The 14,044-nt window shown below is 46.0% G+C and overlaps 1 protein-coding gene across 1 annotated transcript; it reads right to left on the minus strand.

The window, feature by feature from the left end:
• Positions 1–373: 373 nt before the first annotated feature.
• Positions 374–11,385, minus strand: LOC120690984 (nuclear pore complex protein NUP155-like). Its single transcript, XM_039973922.1, has 13 exons — positions 11,082–11,385; positions 9,904–10,073; positions 9,198–9,324; positions 7,186–7,448; positions 5,466–7,101; positions 5,169–5,381; positions 4,789–5,036; positions 4,263–4,674; positions 3,465–3,670; positions 3,032–3,377; positions 1,711–1,929; positions 1,284–1,612; positions 374–1,059 (listed from the first exon to the last, which is right to left on the minus strand). The coding sequence occupies exons 1-13, from the start codon at positions 11,241–11,243 to the stop codon at positions 957–959; spliced, it is 4,434 nt and encodes a 1,477-aa protein (XP_039829856.1). The 5' UTR covers positions 11,244–11,385; the 3' UTR covers positions 374–956.
• Between the last annotated feature and the right edge of the window lie 2,659 nt (positions 11,386–14,044).

Here is a 14,044-nt window from a genome sequence, read left to right on the forward strand (position 1 = left end):
TATTACATAATCGTAGAAAAAATCATTGAGATGTAACGAAGCAGATTAAATTCACAAAAACAAGGCCAAGAGAGCTTTCATGAAACAAACAATACCATACCTCCCGGGATTAAATGGAACAGCATAGTCATTAAATAGTTGAGTGATACTCTTGAGCTTCAATACCATGCCTCCGACTGATTGGAAACTGCTATTGCTGCCATTGATCAGCTCAGTCCACGCCATATTCGGAGGCCAGAGGCTGGGTTAAGCCTTCAGGTTGATTTGGAGCCTTAAGGGCTTGTTCGATTAGACATGGATTCATTCTTGATCGGGAATGATTGAAACAATAAAAGATATAACAAGAGAACAAGATTCATTCTAGGTCGTACGATGAATTTTAATTTCGGACCGAGTAAAACAAAAAGGACATTAATTCAGAATTTCTGATACAGCCATCTCCTTTCCAGCTACTGAAATAATACCTCGATCCCAACAAACGCATGGAGCTACAGAACTTACAGCTCTGAAAGAATAATCTACTACCGAACTATACAATCTCATGGTACATACTAAATTTTAATTCCCTATATGAAAACCAACAAGTATTCAACAGCTAGATCTTTGCTGGTGTGTAAAGCCAGCCTGAGTTTTCCAGCTGTTTTCGCACTTCAGGTAAAACCAGAGCAGCAGCATCTGCACGGGGAATTACTAAGTAATCAACATTGAGCTCTGAAACAACTTAAACACAGCAGCAGCTCTATAACTCGCACAGTCGCACTGACTTGAAGTCAAATAAAAGAAGGCCTGATTGATGGTCAGTGCAGCCTTGGGTTCTTGCAGACATGCAAGTGCAGCACAGGAACAATAGAGATCAAGCCAGGTGAATCTGGAGGCCTTTGGCTTTTTCTCTGCTTGATACAACAACAGATGCAGGACCCATACTCCACAATGCTAAGGATACAATTCAAAAATGGCTAATAAGGAGAGAGTAATTTTTCCTCGAGTTCACGGAAACCACGGTAGACGCCCTCCGTTTGGTTCTGTGGAAGATTTAATCGCCTCACCTCAGTCATATACCTGAAGTTGCAATACAGTGCAAGAGATTGGTCAAATACATCTGTGAAGTGGTAGCATGGTTCACACAACAAAAGCAGTAAAACAACGGAATAATGTGAATGAAGTATTTTAAGGGTCTTTGGGTAAGTTTAAAATGTTTAAACAACTGATAAGTACTATCGTATGAAATAATGCGGTTCAAAGAGAAAATTGTGAATATAACTGCAATTCATACATAAACTTACCTGTTCGCCAAACTAATTATTTTATCTCGAGCACCTTGATTTGCAGTTCCTGTTTGGCTCAGCGAAAATGTTCCATCAAAAAAGAATGAAGCCCCAGCACTTGTGGTGCCTAGTCTCTGTGCAATGACAGACATCCCCCACTCACGAAGGATCGCAAGAACTGATCTCAGAAGATGCAACTTAAGATTTAGTGACGGCATGACTGCGCCGTTTGATAACAGTTGATCATACACAGCAAGAACTGGTTCAGGAAGACCTTTACAGGCACCAAGAAGAGCTCTTGCAACATCATCATCACCAACCAATTCTTCTCCTGAACTTAATCTATCCTGTAGAGAAGAGCAGGATAATGTGAGTACCACAGTGGAATGCCCTCATATTTATTCTCAAGCATGCAGGTACATAAAGGACACAAAATACACATTACCAATGCAGCCTTCTCAAGGTGAAGGCATATTATATCCAAAGGTAAACAACCTCCATCTGCAGGATCAAGTTTCGAGCCTACTCTTTTCACCACAGAACATGCTTCTGCAACACCACCTCTTGTAAGTGCCTGGTCAAGGAGTCTAGCCCAAATTTCTCGAACAATTTTGCTATCAGCATCTCCAGAGTAATTAGCAAAGCTCAGCATTTCCAGGCAAACCTGAGAAGACATTTCAAGTCATTTTAGCAAGAAATCATTTATCAATAACCCAATATATGTGCAAGACCTATCTTGTAAAAGGTGCTCGTAGTACCAATAGACAATAGACACTGTCTAAAATTAGGTTCAGCCAATCAAGAAAATGTACTAAAAGTTCATATCCTGAACCCCAGTTGTGATTTTTAAATACAGCACAGAAAATTGATTTGGTGGAACTTGCTTAGTGTGTAGAGGTGCAAGTAAGCAGGGCTTGATGTATACAATACAAGCATCACACAATTAAGGAAATCCTTTTAAATCAAGTTTCACATGGAAAGAAAAGTTAAACCAGAGTTAATCTTTCTATTGCCTTCTCTGACATCCGTCAGTGTTCTGCTTGACACGTTGTTGATTAGCTTTATTCACTACAAATGATTATATTCTGTTGGACTGAGGATAAAAGCCCCCACCCCTCCCACTATAACACCTGGGTTTTATGGTCGGGTTGGCTAGGTGGGGCGTTCTAACTTGGTACCAGAGCCGAGGTCCTGGGTTCGATCCCTCCCGGCCACGCAATTTCCGCTGCACGATTTCCCCTGCGTCTCTCGTGTGCTGAGACCTGTTGCGGGCTACGCCGGGCACTAGAACCTGCTGCGGGCTACGCCGGGCTCGCACGCTGTAGGGGGAATGTTGGACTGAGGATAAACGCCCCCACCCCTCCCACTGAGACCTGTTGCGGGCTACGCCGGGCACTAGAACCTGCTGCGGGCTACGCCGGGCTCGCACGCCGTAGGGGGAATGTTGGACTGAGGATAAACGCCCCCACCCCTCCCACTATAACACCTGGGTTTTATGGTCGGGTTGGCTAGGTGGGGCGCGCTAACTTATTCCTCTCTCAAGTTTCATCTAACGCTTACGTCTTCTATTTCAACAATATCCACAAAATGTTGCACCTCCACAAACTTTGCTATTATGCAGATCAATATAAGTCCTATGGATGAGCTTATTATCATGTTGCACCTCCACAAGTTTGAGAATATAGAAATCATTGAGATGTAACAAAGCAGATTAAATTCACAAAAACAAGGCCAAGAGAGTTTTCATGAAACAAACAAAACCATACCTCCCAGAGATTAAATGGAACAGCATAGTCATTATATAGTTGAGTGATACTCTTGAGATTCAATGAAAGCTCTTTTGCTTTATCCTTAGCAGCTTTAGCAGTCTCTGCATCAGCAAGAATGTTGTCACGAGGGAATGGATCACATGGCGATTCGGAACTGCTCGGAGTATTTTCAACCCGCACTGCCATGAGCTCCAGTTCTTGTTTGATTTGCATTTGGAAGCGAAGCACTGCAAGTTTGCCTTCAAGTAAATCCACCGTACTACTATCAATAGGATTTCTAGATGAATCAGCAGCGATGCTTGCGCTTTTGGCCTGAAGCACTGCATTTCTGAGATATTCATACCTGGGTTCCAGTAGGTGTTATACTGTTATTCCATATAAATGATGGAGCATAAAATATCAAAGAAAATAAGGAGGGACTGAGGGAGACCTTTTTTCAAGAGTTGGGGCTTCTTCAGAATTGGAGCACTGTCTCTCTGCCAATATTAACAACATCCTGGTAGCAGCAATATGCTCCCCCTTAAGAACATAGTACCTTGCTAGGAGCTCGAGATACTTTGTTTGACTAGTTGAGATAGGTGCACCTAAATCTTGCAACTTAGCAGCTCCTGTTGTAAGTGAAGAACCCGCCCGAACCTTATACAGGGAAAAAATAGGAAGTCAGGAACAACATACTGGTCTCACACAACCTGGCAAAGACTTAAATGACACGAAAGGCATTTATGTAATCATATCACAAAGCTATTAATGGTAAAATGACTCAAGTATTAACTACCAGTAGATGGTAGTTAAAAAAAAACAGATCTGCCAAGTATTTGATGGGCATGCTATAGGCAAACCTGATCAAATCCAGCAAATCTTTTATTTATATTAAACAGGACACGTGAAAACATACTAATAGCTTTGTTTCTGTATTATCAAGATGTGTGGGCCTTGGATCCTGTCCGGGAAATATGCATCTGAAGGATGGAGTTGCAGTATAGACCATAAAATTCAAGCGAACTACACAAGAAATCAAGGTAACCTTCAACTAACATGAACCATGATCAATGGCAGGAGCTTATCGCTCTCCATGGACAACATAATTAAACCATACACAATACAGTTGGACCCGAATGATTCACTTGTATGTCAACAGACAAACCCCAAAATACGATAATTATCACCGATACCAGATAATGTTTCCAAAGTTACAGATTTTAGTGGGAAAACAAGGATTAGGGCTCGCCTGTTCTTGATGCTTACGACCAGCACTCTGAAGAAAGGAAACCAAATCAGAACCACCATACTCCAAAAGCTCATTTTCAAGACCGAGCTCGATCAGTGTCCTGTATAGATGCTCATGGAAAACTGTGTCCGGCCATTGGACGCTAAGTTGGATGATCTGTTTGATATACTTGCTTCGAGAAGCTGGATCAACAGCAGTTGCTAAACCAGAGGACTTATCTGCACCTTGCATTCCACTTTGCCCGGCACCCTTGAGGGTGCGTAGAGCATTCAGAACTATCTCATAGCACTGTTCACGCTGATACAGTATCATATCATTGTGCTTTGGATCAATTTGACCATTGATAACATCAGCATTGGAGTCAAGTGCTTGAGCTTTCTGCAGAGGCAACCGGACTACAGCCTCATAAAATCTGAATCCCCCACACAACGAAAATAAATATAATCAGTTAGCAGATATGAAACGAAAAGAAAGTTACCGAGATTAATATATTTTAGGATGAAAAATACCACAGCAAATGACTAACCTTAGGTTCTCAAATCTCTTGCATATGGCACTCAAGTCAGCAGAGTCTGGAATCTTAGTTAAGAGGTTGAAAGCATCTTTAGCAAGAATATCTCTTTCCTCAGGGCTATTAGTCATGGATGCTCTCTCAAGGCATTCCACTGCCAAGTAATATTTGTAGTCTGACTCATTGAAGTAACTAGGGCAACCCTCCCTCAATTTAGTACTGATATCCTCAACAGTTCCTCGGCCCTCTGGGCCAATATAGTACTGCAAAAATCATAGTTATATAAATTACATACCTAAATTCAAACACTTCAGAAATTTGAACATGCATGTTGCACTTGTAATTTCCCCATTTTCATATTGGCAGATTAAGAAAAGGGAGGCTGACAGTATTACCTCCATGAGTGCAGAAATAAGGCGCATCGCAAGCTGATCGCCATCCTCTGAACATACCAATTGATGAAATGTTAGTTGAACTAATTTCTTGCGTAAGTCATTGCCCAGTGTCTGAGCCAAGCGGGCAACATTATGCTGGCAAATAAGTTGAAGCAAAAAGAGTGCTTCGCCAGATCTCCTAAGCAACCGCCTAAGACACTCCATTGCCCTCACCTGTTGACACAATTGATGTATGTCAGAAAAAAAATAATTAAGCCATGCTCTTTCTCTGCTGAATAATTTCTAAGTGTTACCTACCTCCATAGCAGTTAGTTCTGCTGATGTATAAAGCAACCTCGGCTTTTTACTTGATGCAGATTGATCTGTGGGGTTCGTATCTTGAATCTGGGAGTTGTACGGACTCCTTCCATTGACACGTCCCCCAGAACCAATAATAGGCCCTGTTTTGTAGAGTATGGAGCCAGAATCGCCCAGGCCAGCAACATAGCCATACAAGCCTCTTCTCTTGTTTCTTCTGGATCTTAAAAATGTTTCCAGTGAACGAATCTTACTCTCAAGAATTTTCATGGCCCCAGCTGACAGTCTGCAAACAACTATGCCATCCTCATGTTCATTAGTACCCCCAGGTCCTCGAATCACCATAATAGGAAGCTCCCAAATGGGATATAGTAGTCTTGAAGAGCACAAACAGAGCCCTTCATATGCACCAGAAAACAAAGGTTCTGCTTCTTGAACAACTTGACCCATACTAAAGCCTCCAGCCTGAGTCCTTGTATTAGATAAAGCAGTGGTGCCATCAATTTGAGGCATCCCAACAAGTCCAGGGTCCTCAAATGCCTCAGCAGCTTTCTCAGAAACAGCATTGCTTATCGGACTATCTTCAGCATAAAGTAGCTTAGCGGCTAGCATTAAGCACATTGCTGCAGCCTCTCCAGCACCGAAGCGGCTAAAGAATTCTTCAATTTGTGACCTCAAGGTGTTCCCATCAAACAATTTTCTTAGAATATCAACAGGCCTGTTAAAAATTACCTCCATCAAACCCATCGTATTGAATACAACAACCCTCCTCCGAGGTAAGATATGCTGGGTAGGAAGATCTCCTTTAGCCCACAGTTTTATAGATGCCTTCTCAGAAGGTTTTCTGAAACCCGTGAAGCATTCCACATCAGCATATAAAGACTGCATTGTGAAAGCAGCATCTGGAAGTGGGAGGACATCAGAGGCGCATAGCATTCGACCCTCAACAGGCAAAGCAGAGACTGTTTCTCTTAGAGCTCGGGAGCTTCTAGAAGCTGTTCCGAAGGTACTTGGAAGGGATAACTGCGCAGCTGAATCTTTCTGCACAGCCAGAAGAGATGACATGGCTGTAGCGGATGAATCCGACATTATAAGAGCACCAGCAGAATAGAACGCAGACTCAACTTTTAAAGCTAGATCCTCAGGATGAGCTCTGCCAGCCGCAGCAACAGCACCAAATGTAAGCCCACCACCAACCCCCAGGGGTGGGGAGGGCCTAGTAGCAACAATTTTTAAACAGGTTGGCCTCTGTAAACTACTGTTCAATCCAACTGAAGAGCCACTTCCACCTGATGTAGTAAGGAATAATCTCTTCCCATCTGATAAAACAGCAACAGCATGGAGCCATTTCGATTCCATAGCTGATAGAGGTGAGATGCAGACAATTGATGGTTTCGGTGAATGAGCAGATCTTTGTGCATTACGCCTTCGACCACCATAGGGTGCATCTCGTGGATCAACAATGTTCTTTTCTTCAGTGACTTTCGTCAAAGGCCCATCACCATTAGCTCCTAAATCAAATAACTGCAATTTCATGCCTTCGGTGCGAGCATATATAGTGTTCCTCTCGTCATCAATGACCATATCAACAATAGGATCAACTGTTGAGAATTTGAATGCATTTGGCAGGACCCACCTGAAAATCATAATGGCTGAATAAGCAGGTGGCCTTTAAAAAGCAAATAAAGCATCATATTTCTGATCTTACAGCAGTATATACCTGGAAAGAAGGCTGCCAATGCCAGTAGTAAGACATACTTTACGACAGCGTTTACGCCAGCCTGAACCAGTTGTATACTGCAATTCATATATATGCCCATCACGTCCAGCTAGGAAAATTTGGCCCTTATCGGTACATGTGATGCATGTCATTGTGACACCATCAGTGGCAATCATGTACTCAGGTAAAGGTTTTAATGAAAGCTCAGCATAAGGATCTGTTCCATCAGCACTAGCAGAACAGCAAACTCCAGCAAGTACCAGCTGGCACAACAGATGTAGGTGAATGTACATTAGCTTGGAAAAAAATATCATTTAGATAAAAAAATGGGAAATGACAACTTGATTTTCTGTGATGTATCTGAATTCAATAAGAAGCTTTTCTACGATGCATATGAGCAATGTGAACATCAAAGACATCATACTCCACTAAATAAACTTGATTCATGCCTTCATTATATTCATCCAGCATTTACTAACTATCCTTACAGAAGTAGCAGCCAGCTATCTGGTATTCTGTTAGATGGTTCAAAACAAATTCAAGGCAGTGCCATTCAATATGGTTCGTCTGATAAGTGATAACCAGTGCATATATAAGTATCACCAATATTTCTAATGAACAAAAGGTATATAGTATTTCATACTGTTAACATAACAAAATCTTCAACAGGATTAAGGCGACAATTGATGGTTGGCACATAATTTTGAAAAGGAGATCTTCTGGTCATTATTTTCTTGCTTCATTTTACATAGTTTACAATATTTAACAAGATCAAGCCATGACATCAATACATTGAAAGAATAGTGAAGATGGACTCGATTCCCTTGTCTCGTTGGCCAGCCACTACAAAGGCTCTATCAGATAGCTTAGCATCAAACATTGTAAACCACACATAAAGGCATCCAATGGTCCACTACTACAAGGAATGTTGAAACCTACAGATAGCTAAAGGGCTCTGTTACGCGGATACTCCTAGGAGGCGGCGTATCCGTATCCGACACGTTTGGGATACGGATACGCCTCGGATACGTTTCCAGACGTATCCTGAAAATGCAGATACGTTTTGTGTTGGATATGTGTATCCAACACGTTTGGGCCACATGGGATACGGCCCAAACCATCAGTCAGCCCAATAGCCCACCCCAGGTCTGATTTTAGACTACTGGTACTCCACCCCCGTGACCTAACAGCAGCCGCCGCAATCCTCGACTCCTCGTGCTCCCGTTCCTCCCTCCCGCCCGACCTCTTGTCGCCCTCTGGATCCGCCGGCCGCCGGCGAGCTCCTTCCCCGGCAAAAATCGGTCGCCGGCGAGACCCTCCCTTCAAAACAAGTAAGTTCTTCCCTCACTGGACAGCTACCCCTCGGCCCTCGCCATGTTTTGCGCCATATGCTCTAGTGCTCTCTGCTCTGAATTGAATCCCCCCTCTTCTCCTTTCTTTTCCTGTTAGATGGCACAGAATGATGAACGTGCTGTAATAGAACTAGATGAGCAGCAACTGAAGAACAATTAGTGGCTTGATGTCTATCTTTCCAGTTTCCAGTATGATGTATCTGACTATCTTTGAACTCTATTAAGTTAGTTATTCTCTAATTGTGGCCTACTGGTGCCACTATGTTGCTGAATATTTATGTGATATTTATATATAATTATTAATTATTCTAGCCGCATCCCCGTATTGGTGTTTTTTGGGAAAGTGTGTATCCACGTATCCGATACGTATCGTATCCGATACCCGTACCGGTATCCGTGTAACATAGCTAAAGGGTACTGGGAAGAGTATTTTTATAATTTTACCCAGAACCTATTTGTCAAATGCTTTTGCTTCATTTCATGTGCTTTAATCTAGTGATTGAATTTCACAGGCAATGTATATTAATGTGGAGTTTGCACAACATCATATATTGATTTGATTAGCTATCATGTATTGCTTGCAAAAGCATGAATTTATGAAGTGACATTCAAGACCAGCATGTGTGCTGTAATTCAAAAGGGAACATATACCATCCTTACCTCAACAGGAGTTGCTAAAACTAAAAGGTATTGAATGGCTTCAATGAAAATCCCAGGCTTTGCCCTAGCAAGGCCAACAGCACAAATTGCTTGCTCATCCACATTATGCTCTTGACACTGCCCATCCCTGGGAACAAAACCATAAAACAATTATAAGCAACAAGTATGGATGTCCCATTGAGAAAAAGTATCATTGGATAACTTATTAGAGAGTGGAATCACTTGTTCACTGCTAACTGAACCCAATTTGTTGTTTATTTAATAAAACTAAATACATAGATCAACCTAAGACTATTAAATAGTACCACCAATTAAATGCACTATACATGTTAAAAGAGGCATCACTTCATGATAAAAATAGATGGAAGGCTTGACAGAGATAGCTCGATGCTTAGGCCACCTCTGCTCCATTGGACCACAGAATATTCTCACTGTACAATTAGACAAGTGATTTTAACAATGGCCAAAGTTAAGGACTAATATCTCACAGACCACGCAATCATTTAATTCAAAACAGGTACGAAAATGGGCCATGGAAGCAAATAATAAAGGACTCCTGACTGGTTAACACCCGCATCAATGGCAAATTGACATGATTGAGATACCAAGTAAACATCGTGCTCATCATAAGTGGTATTCCATTTTTAACTGTTTAAGACTAATGGCACATGTACAGAGAAAAATTAAACAAATCTTAGTGGTTTACCATTTATCAAAACGCCAGATGAAAAATGAATTGTCTACCGTTGCCCAGGCCCGGTGTATGTCAGAAAAGATCCCACAAAGGGCTGTTCCTTCACCAGCTGCTGCATTGTATCTTTCAATCAACATAGGAGGGAGCTGACGAGTTTCAGCAACTTCCACCAAAGAAGGCCACTGTAGCAGAGACAGAATATGTCGTAAAAGGGCATAAAGTGCATTTTCAAAATGTTTGTGGAACAACTTCATAGTTAACCTTGAAGCATAGCTTAGAATGAACACAGATGGTAGAAAAGAGTAGGTCATGAAATGCATTTCATAGACCATGCAACAACATCATGTCCAATCTCATAAAAGCTTCTGAAATAAACAAAAAACTTCCAGCATTTGAGGTAAAAAATCAAACATGCACCAATCTGTGAAACATTCTTCATGTTTCACCCTAACAATTTCGTATATCCAACAAACAAAACAATGCAAAGCAAAATCACGTAAATGAGATCTAAGTTTGAACAGTGACCAGCTACTACAGTCCTGCCTCCTACCTTAATTAACTTAATTCCCAATACTTAAAATCTGTCCCTTGAATGATGTCACCTATCAAAAAAAGCTCAGCATAAAACTATTCTTATGTTAAATGTTACAAAATTTTCTTTTCAGTAAGACTGTAAAGTGCCAACATAGTTCAACCTTGTCTCAGGCTCAGCATTATTATTTTTGATCCCATATAAGCCAATTTTGAGCTGAACACTAAAATAGGAATCTGCCATGGTCGTTTTTAGTATTTCCTTAGTATAAAAAAAACTATCACCGATGCGGTGTATGCTAATTTCCACTTGTTTGCCCCCAAATGTTAGCTTCAGGATTCACATCCTGCTATCGAAACACCCTTATGTCACCCCTATTGTAAATTACTCCTGCGAATACACATGCAACAAATCCTGGGCTCTCACCTAATGTTCCCTAAAATTTCCCCCCAAAACAGGCCAAATCCCCGCTCGTCGTATTTTCTCAACCCCATTGCACTGGAACAGAAAAATGACGCGAATCCCCCAGAACAACTGATGTGCCCACTCGAATAAAACGTAAACGTACGCCCAGAACGGACTCTGACACAGATCAATGGCTTAAGTGTGCGCAGCCAGCAGAACACACGCAGTAGACGGCAGGTCGCGCGGGGCTTACCTCCTTGGGGTGCGAGGAGTAGGGGTGGGACGCGTAGCGCGAGGCCTCGAGGGCCTCCTCCAGGTCGGGCTGTGCGGCGGCGTCGCGGCCGATCCGCTCCGAGACGTGAAGCCCCGCCGAGGCCACGTCGGGGCCGATGGCCTCGTCCTCCGCCCACGCCATGGTCGTCCTCCGCGGCACAACGCAGAGGTGCGGGGACGGGAGAGCGATGAAAAACCCTAGAGCGAGAGGGAAGAGGGGGACGGCGGGGATGGGATGTTTGGCTGGTTTTCGAGGTTTAGCTTTTTCGTACCTCTCCCCAGTGTCACTGACATGGGCGCCCGGGCGGGTTCCGAATTTTGTCGTGGCGCTTTGGGGAAATTTTCCTTCTCCATCAGAGGAAAAGCGAAGTGGGACAGGTCCTGTTTGGGAGGGTTTTTGAGCGGTTTCACGAGTGGCTCCAGATAAATCCCTCACAAACGTTTGTTTTGTAACCGGTTTCACGTGTGAAGCCGGTTCTGAAGCCATCGGCGGCTTACACAGGCAAGGTGAAGCCATAAAATCGTGGTTGTCGGCACCCTGTAGCAGGGATACCCACTCCCACTGCAGCAAGGCAGGACCCGCGTAGTTATTCGTAACTACGCGCAAAGGACGGAGCAGCCAGGCCCCACGGGTCAGGCCCTTTCCTCACTAGACCAACGGCCCCGGACCCGTTCCCTGCCTGGGGATAGGTCCGGAGACGCCATGTGTCCCTAAGGAAGGGAAGCTCCGAGCTGACAGCCGAGACCTCGGACCCCCTGGGGGTCCGGGATCTCCTGCGTCCATCCGGACCTCCCATACTGCAAGGGGGTCCGGAGTCGCCACGTGTCCCATAGGCACGGGCTCGAGCGCGAGTCTTCCGCTGGGAGATTCGCCCACCCACCGCATTTAATTCGGTGGGTTGAGGCGTGCTCTGTCGCCGCGGCACGAGGGACAACCTTTGTCAGGTCTCACTGTGCACCGCGTATTACCAAGGTGCACAGTGCAGCCGCCTGCGCCACACCCACGCAGAGACCGTCTGCAGCATTAAATGGATACGACGGCACGTCACTTTTCCATCATGCCGCCTACGCCGCCAGCTACACAGCCCGCGTAGCTACATGGCAGGCGACGCCACCGGCTATGTGTGGCATCGACCCCGACAAGACAGCGCCTGGACATGATGAGCGAGGGACTCCAGGAGCAAACAAAGGAATCCAGGAGAGAGATCTCCTTTGCCTGCGACGCCATAATGTATGAATAGTATATTATTTTTATACTACATCATTGGGCCCACCTGTCGGGGACCCAACAGCCATGTACGCGCCCCCCTTTGAGATATAAAAGGGGGGCGCTCGCTGTGCACAGGGATGCCCTCCGGACGCTCTCCGGACACACAGACACAGGCTCGCCCAGGCACTCGCAGACTCTCTCTCGAGGCAAGGCAATACAATTCATAGTGGACGTAGGGTATTACGCTCCGGCGGCCCGAACCACTCTAAATCCTTGGTGTTCATCGTGTTCTTGAGCGAGATCGAACTAGGAGACTAGCTAACCCCCGAGTACACACCCTCTGGGCTAGGGCGGGTGCCTTCCGCCACCCAGCTGTGGTTCGCAGCACCACGACATTTGGCGCGCCAGGTAGGGGCAGCGCTAGCTGGTCGCAGTTCATCTCTTCCTCGTCTCGATGGTTCGTGTGGACGACGTGGAGATGACGGAGGGTGTGGCGTCCTCCACGCCACACGCCTCTCGCGTTCCTGCTCCAGGGGCAACTGTGCCTGTGGAGCAGCCACCGTCGGCGGCGGCGCGCGCTGCTCGCCGGCAAGAGACAGGGTGCCCATCAAGGGCCCCCTCACAAGCTGCGAGCGGCGGAGCGCTGGCAGCGGCTAGGGAGTTGCTTCGCAACCCCCCGGCTGAGGCAGCCTCGCCAGACGCCCTGAAGCAGTGGCGGGACGACGTTGACCGTCTCCTCCACCTGGCTCAGGCCTCCCCCAGTTCTGCAAGGACTGGGCAACGACCTCCGCCCGGCAACGCGGTGGTACCTTACCACCAGCGTCAGGGCGGTGCGTCGGCGTCCGTGCGCTCCCCTACTGTGAGGGGTGCACGAACAGAAGACCTGCGGGCGGAGCTCAACCGCCGACGCGCGGGAGAGGATGCCCGCATCTCCGTCAAGAGGGCGCGAGAGCGCCGTCTCAACATTGAGGGCCGCAACCTCAACGCCGACTTGGACGTGGTGGCACCCAAGCCCCCGGTGAACGCCCGGATACAGCCGGGCGCACCAGTTACTGGGGTGGGCTGCGCTGCGCTGGCGGAGCACCTCCGCGCCGTGGCATGGCCATCCAAGTTCCGCCCCCACCTGCCGGAAAAGTACGACGGTACCACTAACAGGTCGGAATTCCTGCAAGTGTACGTTACCGCCATCACAGCGGCTGGTGGTAACGGCGCCGTTATGGCAAGTTACTTTCATGTAGCCTTGTCTGGGCCAGCCCGGACCTGGCTCGTGAACCTCACACATGGGACGATCCAGTCCTGGGAAGAGCTCTGTGCGAGGTTCACAGCGAACTTCGCAAGTGCATACCAGCAGCATGGTGTGGAGGCACACCTTCACGCCGTGAGGCAAAAACCCGGAGAAACGCTCCGAGCCTTCATCTCGCGCTTCACCAAGGTACGGGGTACCATTCCTCGTATCTCAGATGCATCTATTGTCACTGCTTTCCGCCAGGGGGTACGTGACGAGAAGATGCTCGAGAAGCTGGCGACGCACGAGGTGGAAAGCGTCACTACACTTTTCTCCCTGGCAGACAAGTGTGCCAGGGCCGCTGAGGGCCGTGCATGGCACTCAGCCCCCCAAGACGGAGACGCCAAGGCTGGCGGCTCCGGTGCTACCGCTCAGGGCGGTGGCAAGAAGAAGAACAAGAACCGGAATCGCGGGGAACCGCATTCTGGCGGACCAGTCGGTGCAGCAG

Source organism: Panicum virgatum, chromosome 9N (genome assembly GCF_016808335.1).
Source record: "Panicum virgatum strain AP13 chromosome 9N, P.virgatum_v5, whole genome shotgun sequence".
Lineage (NCBI taxonomy): Eukaryota > Viridiplantae > Streptophyta > Magnoliopsida > Poales > Poaceae > Panicum > Panicum virgatum.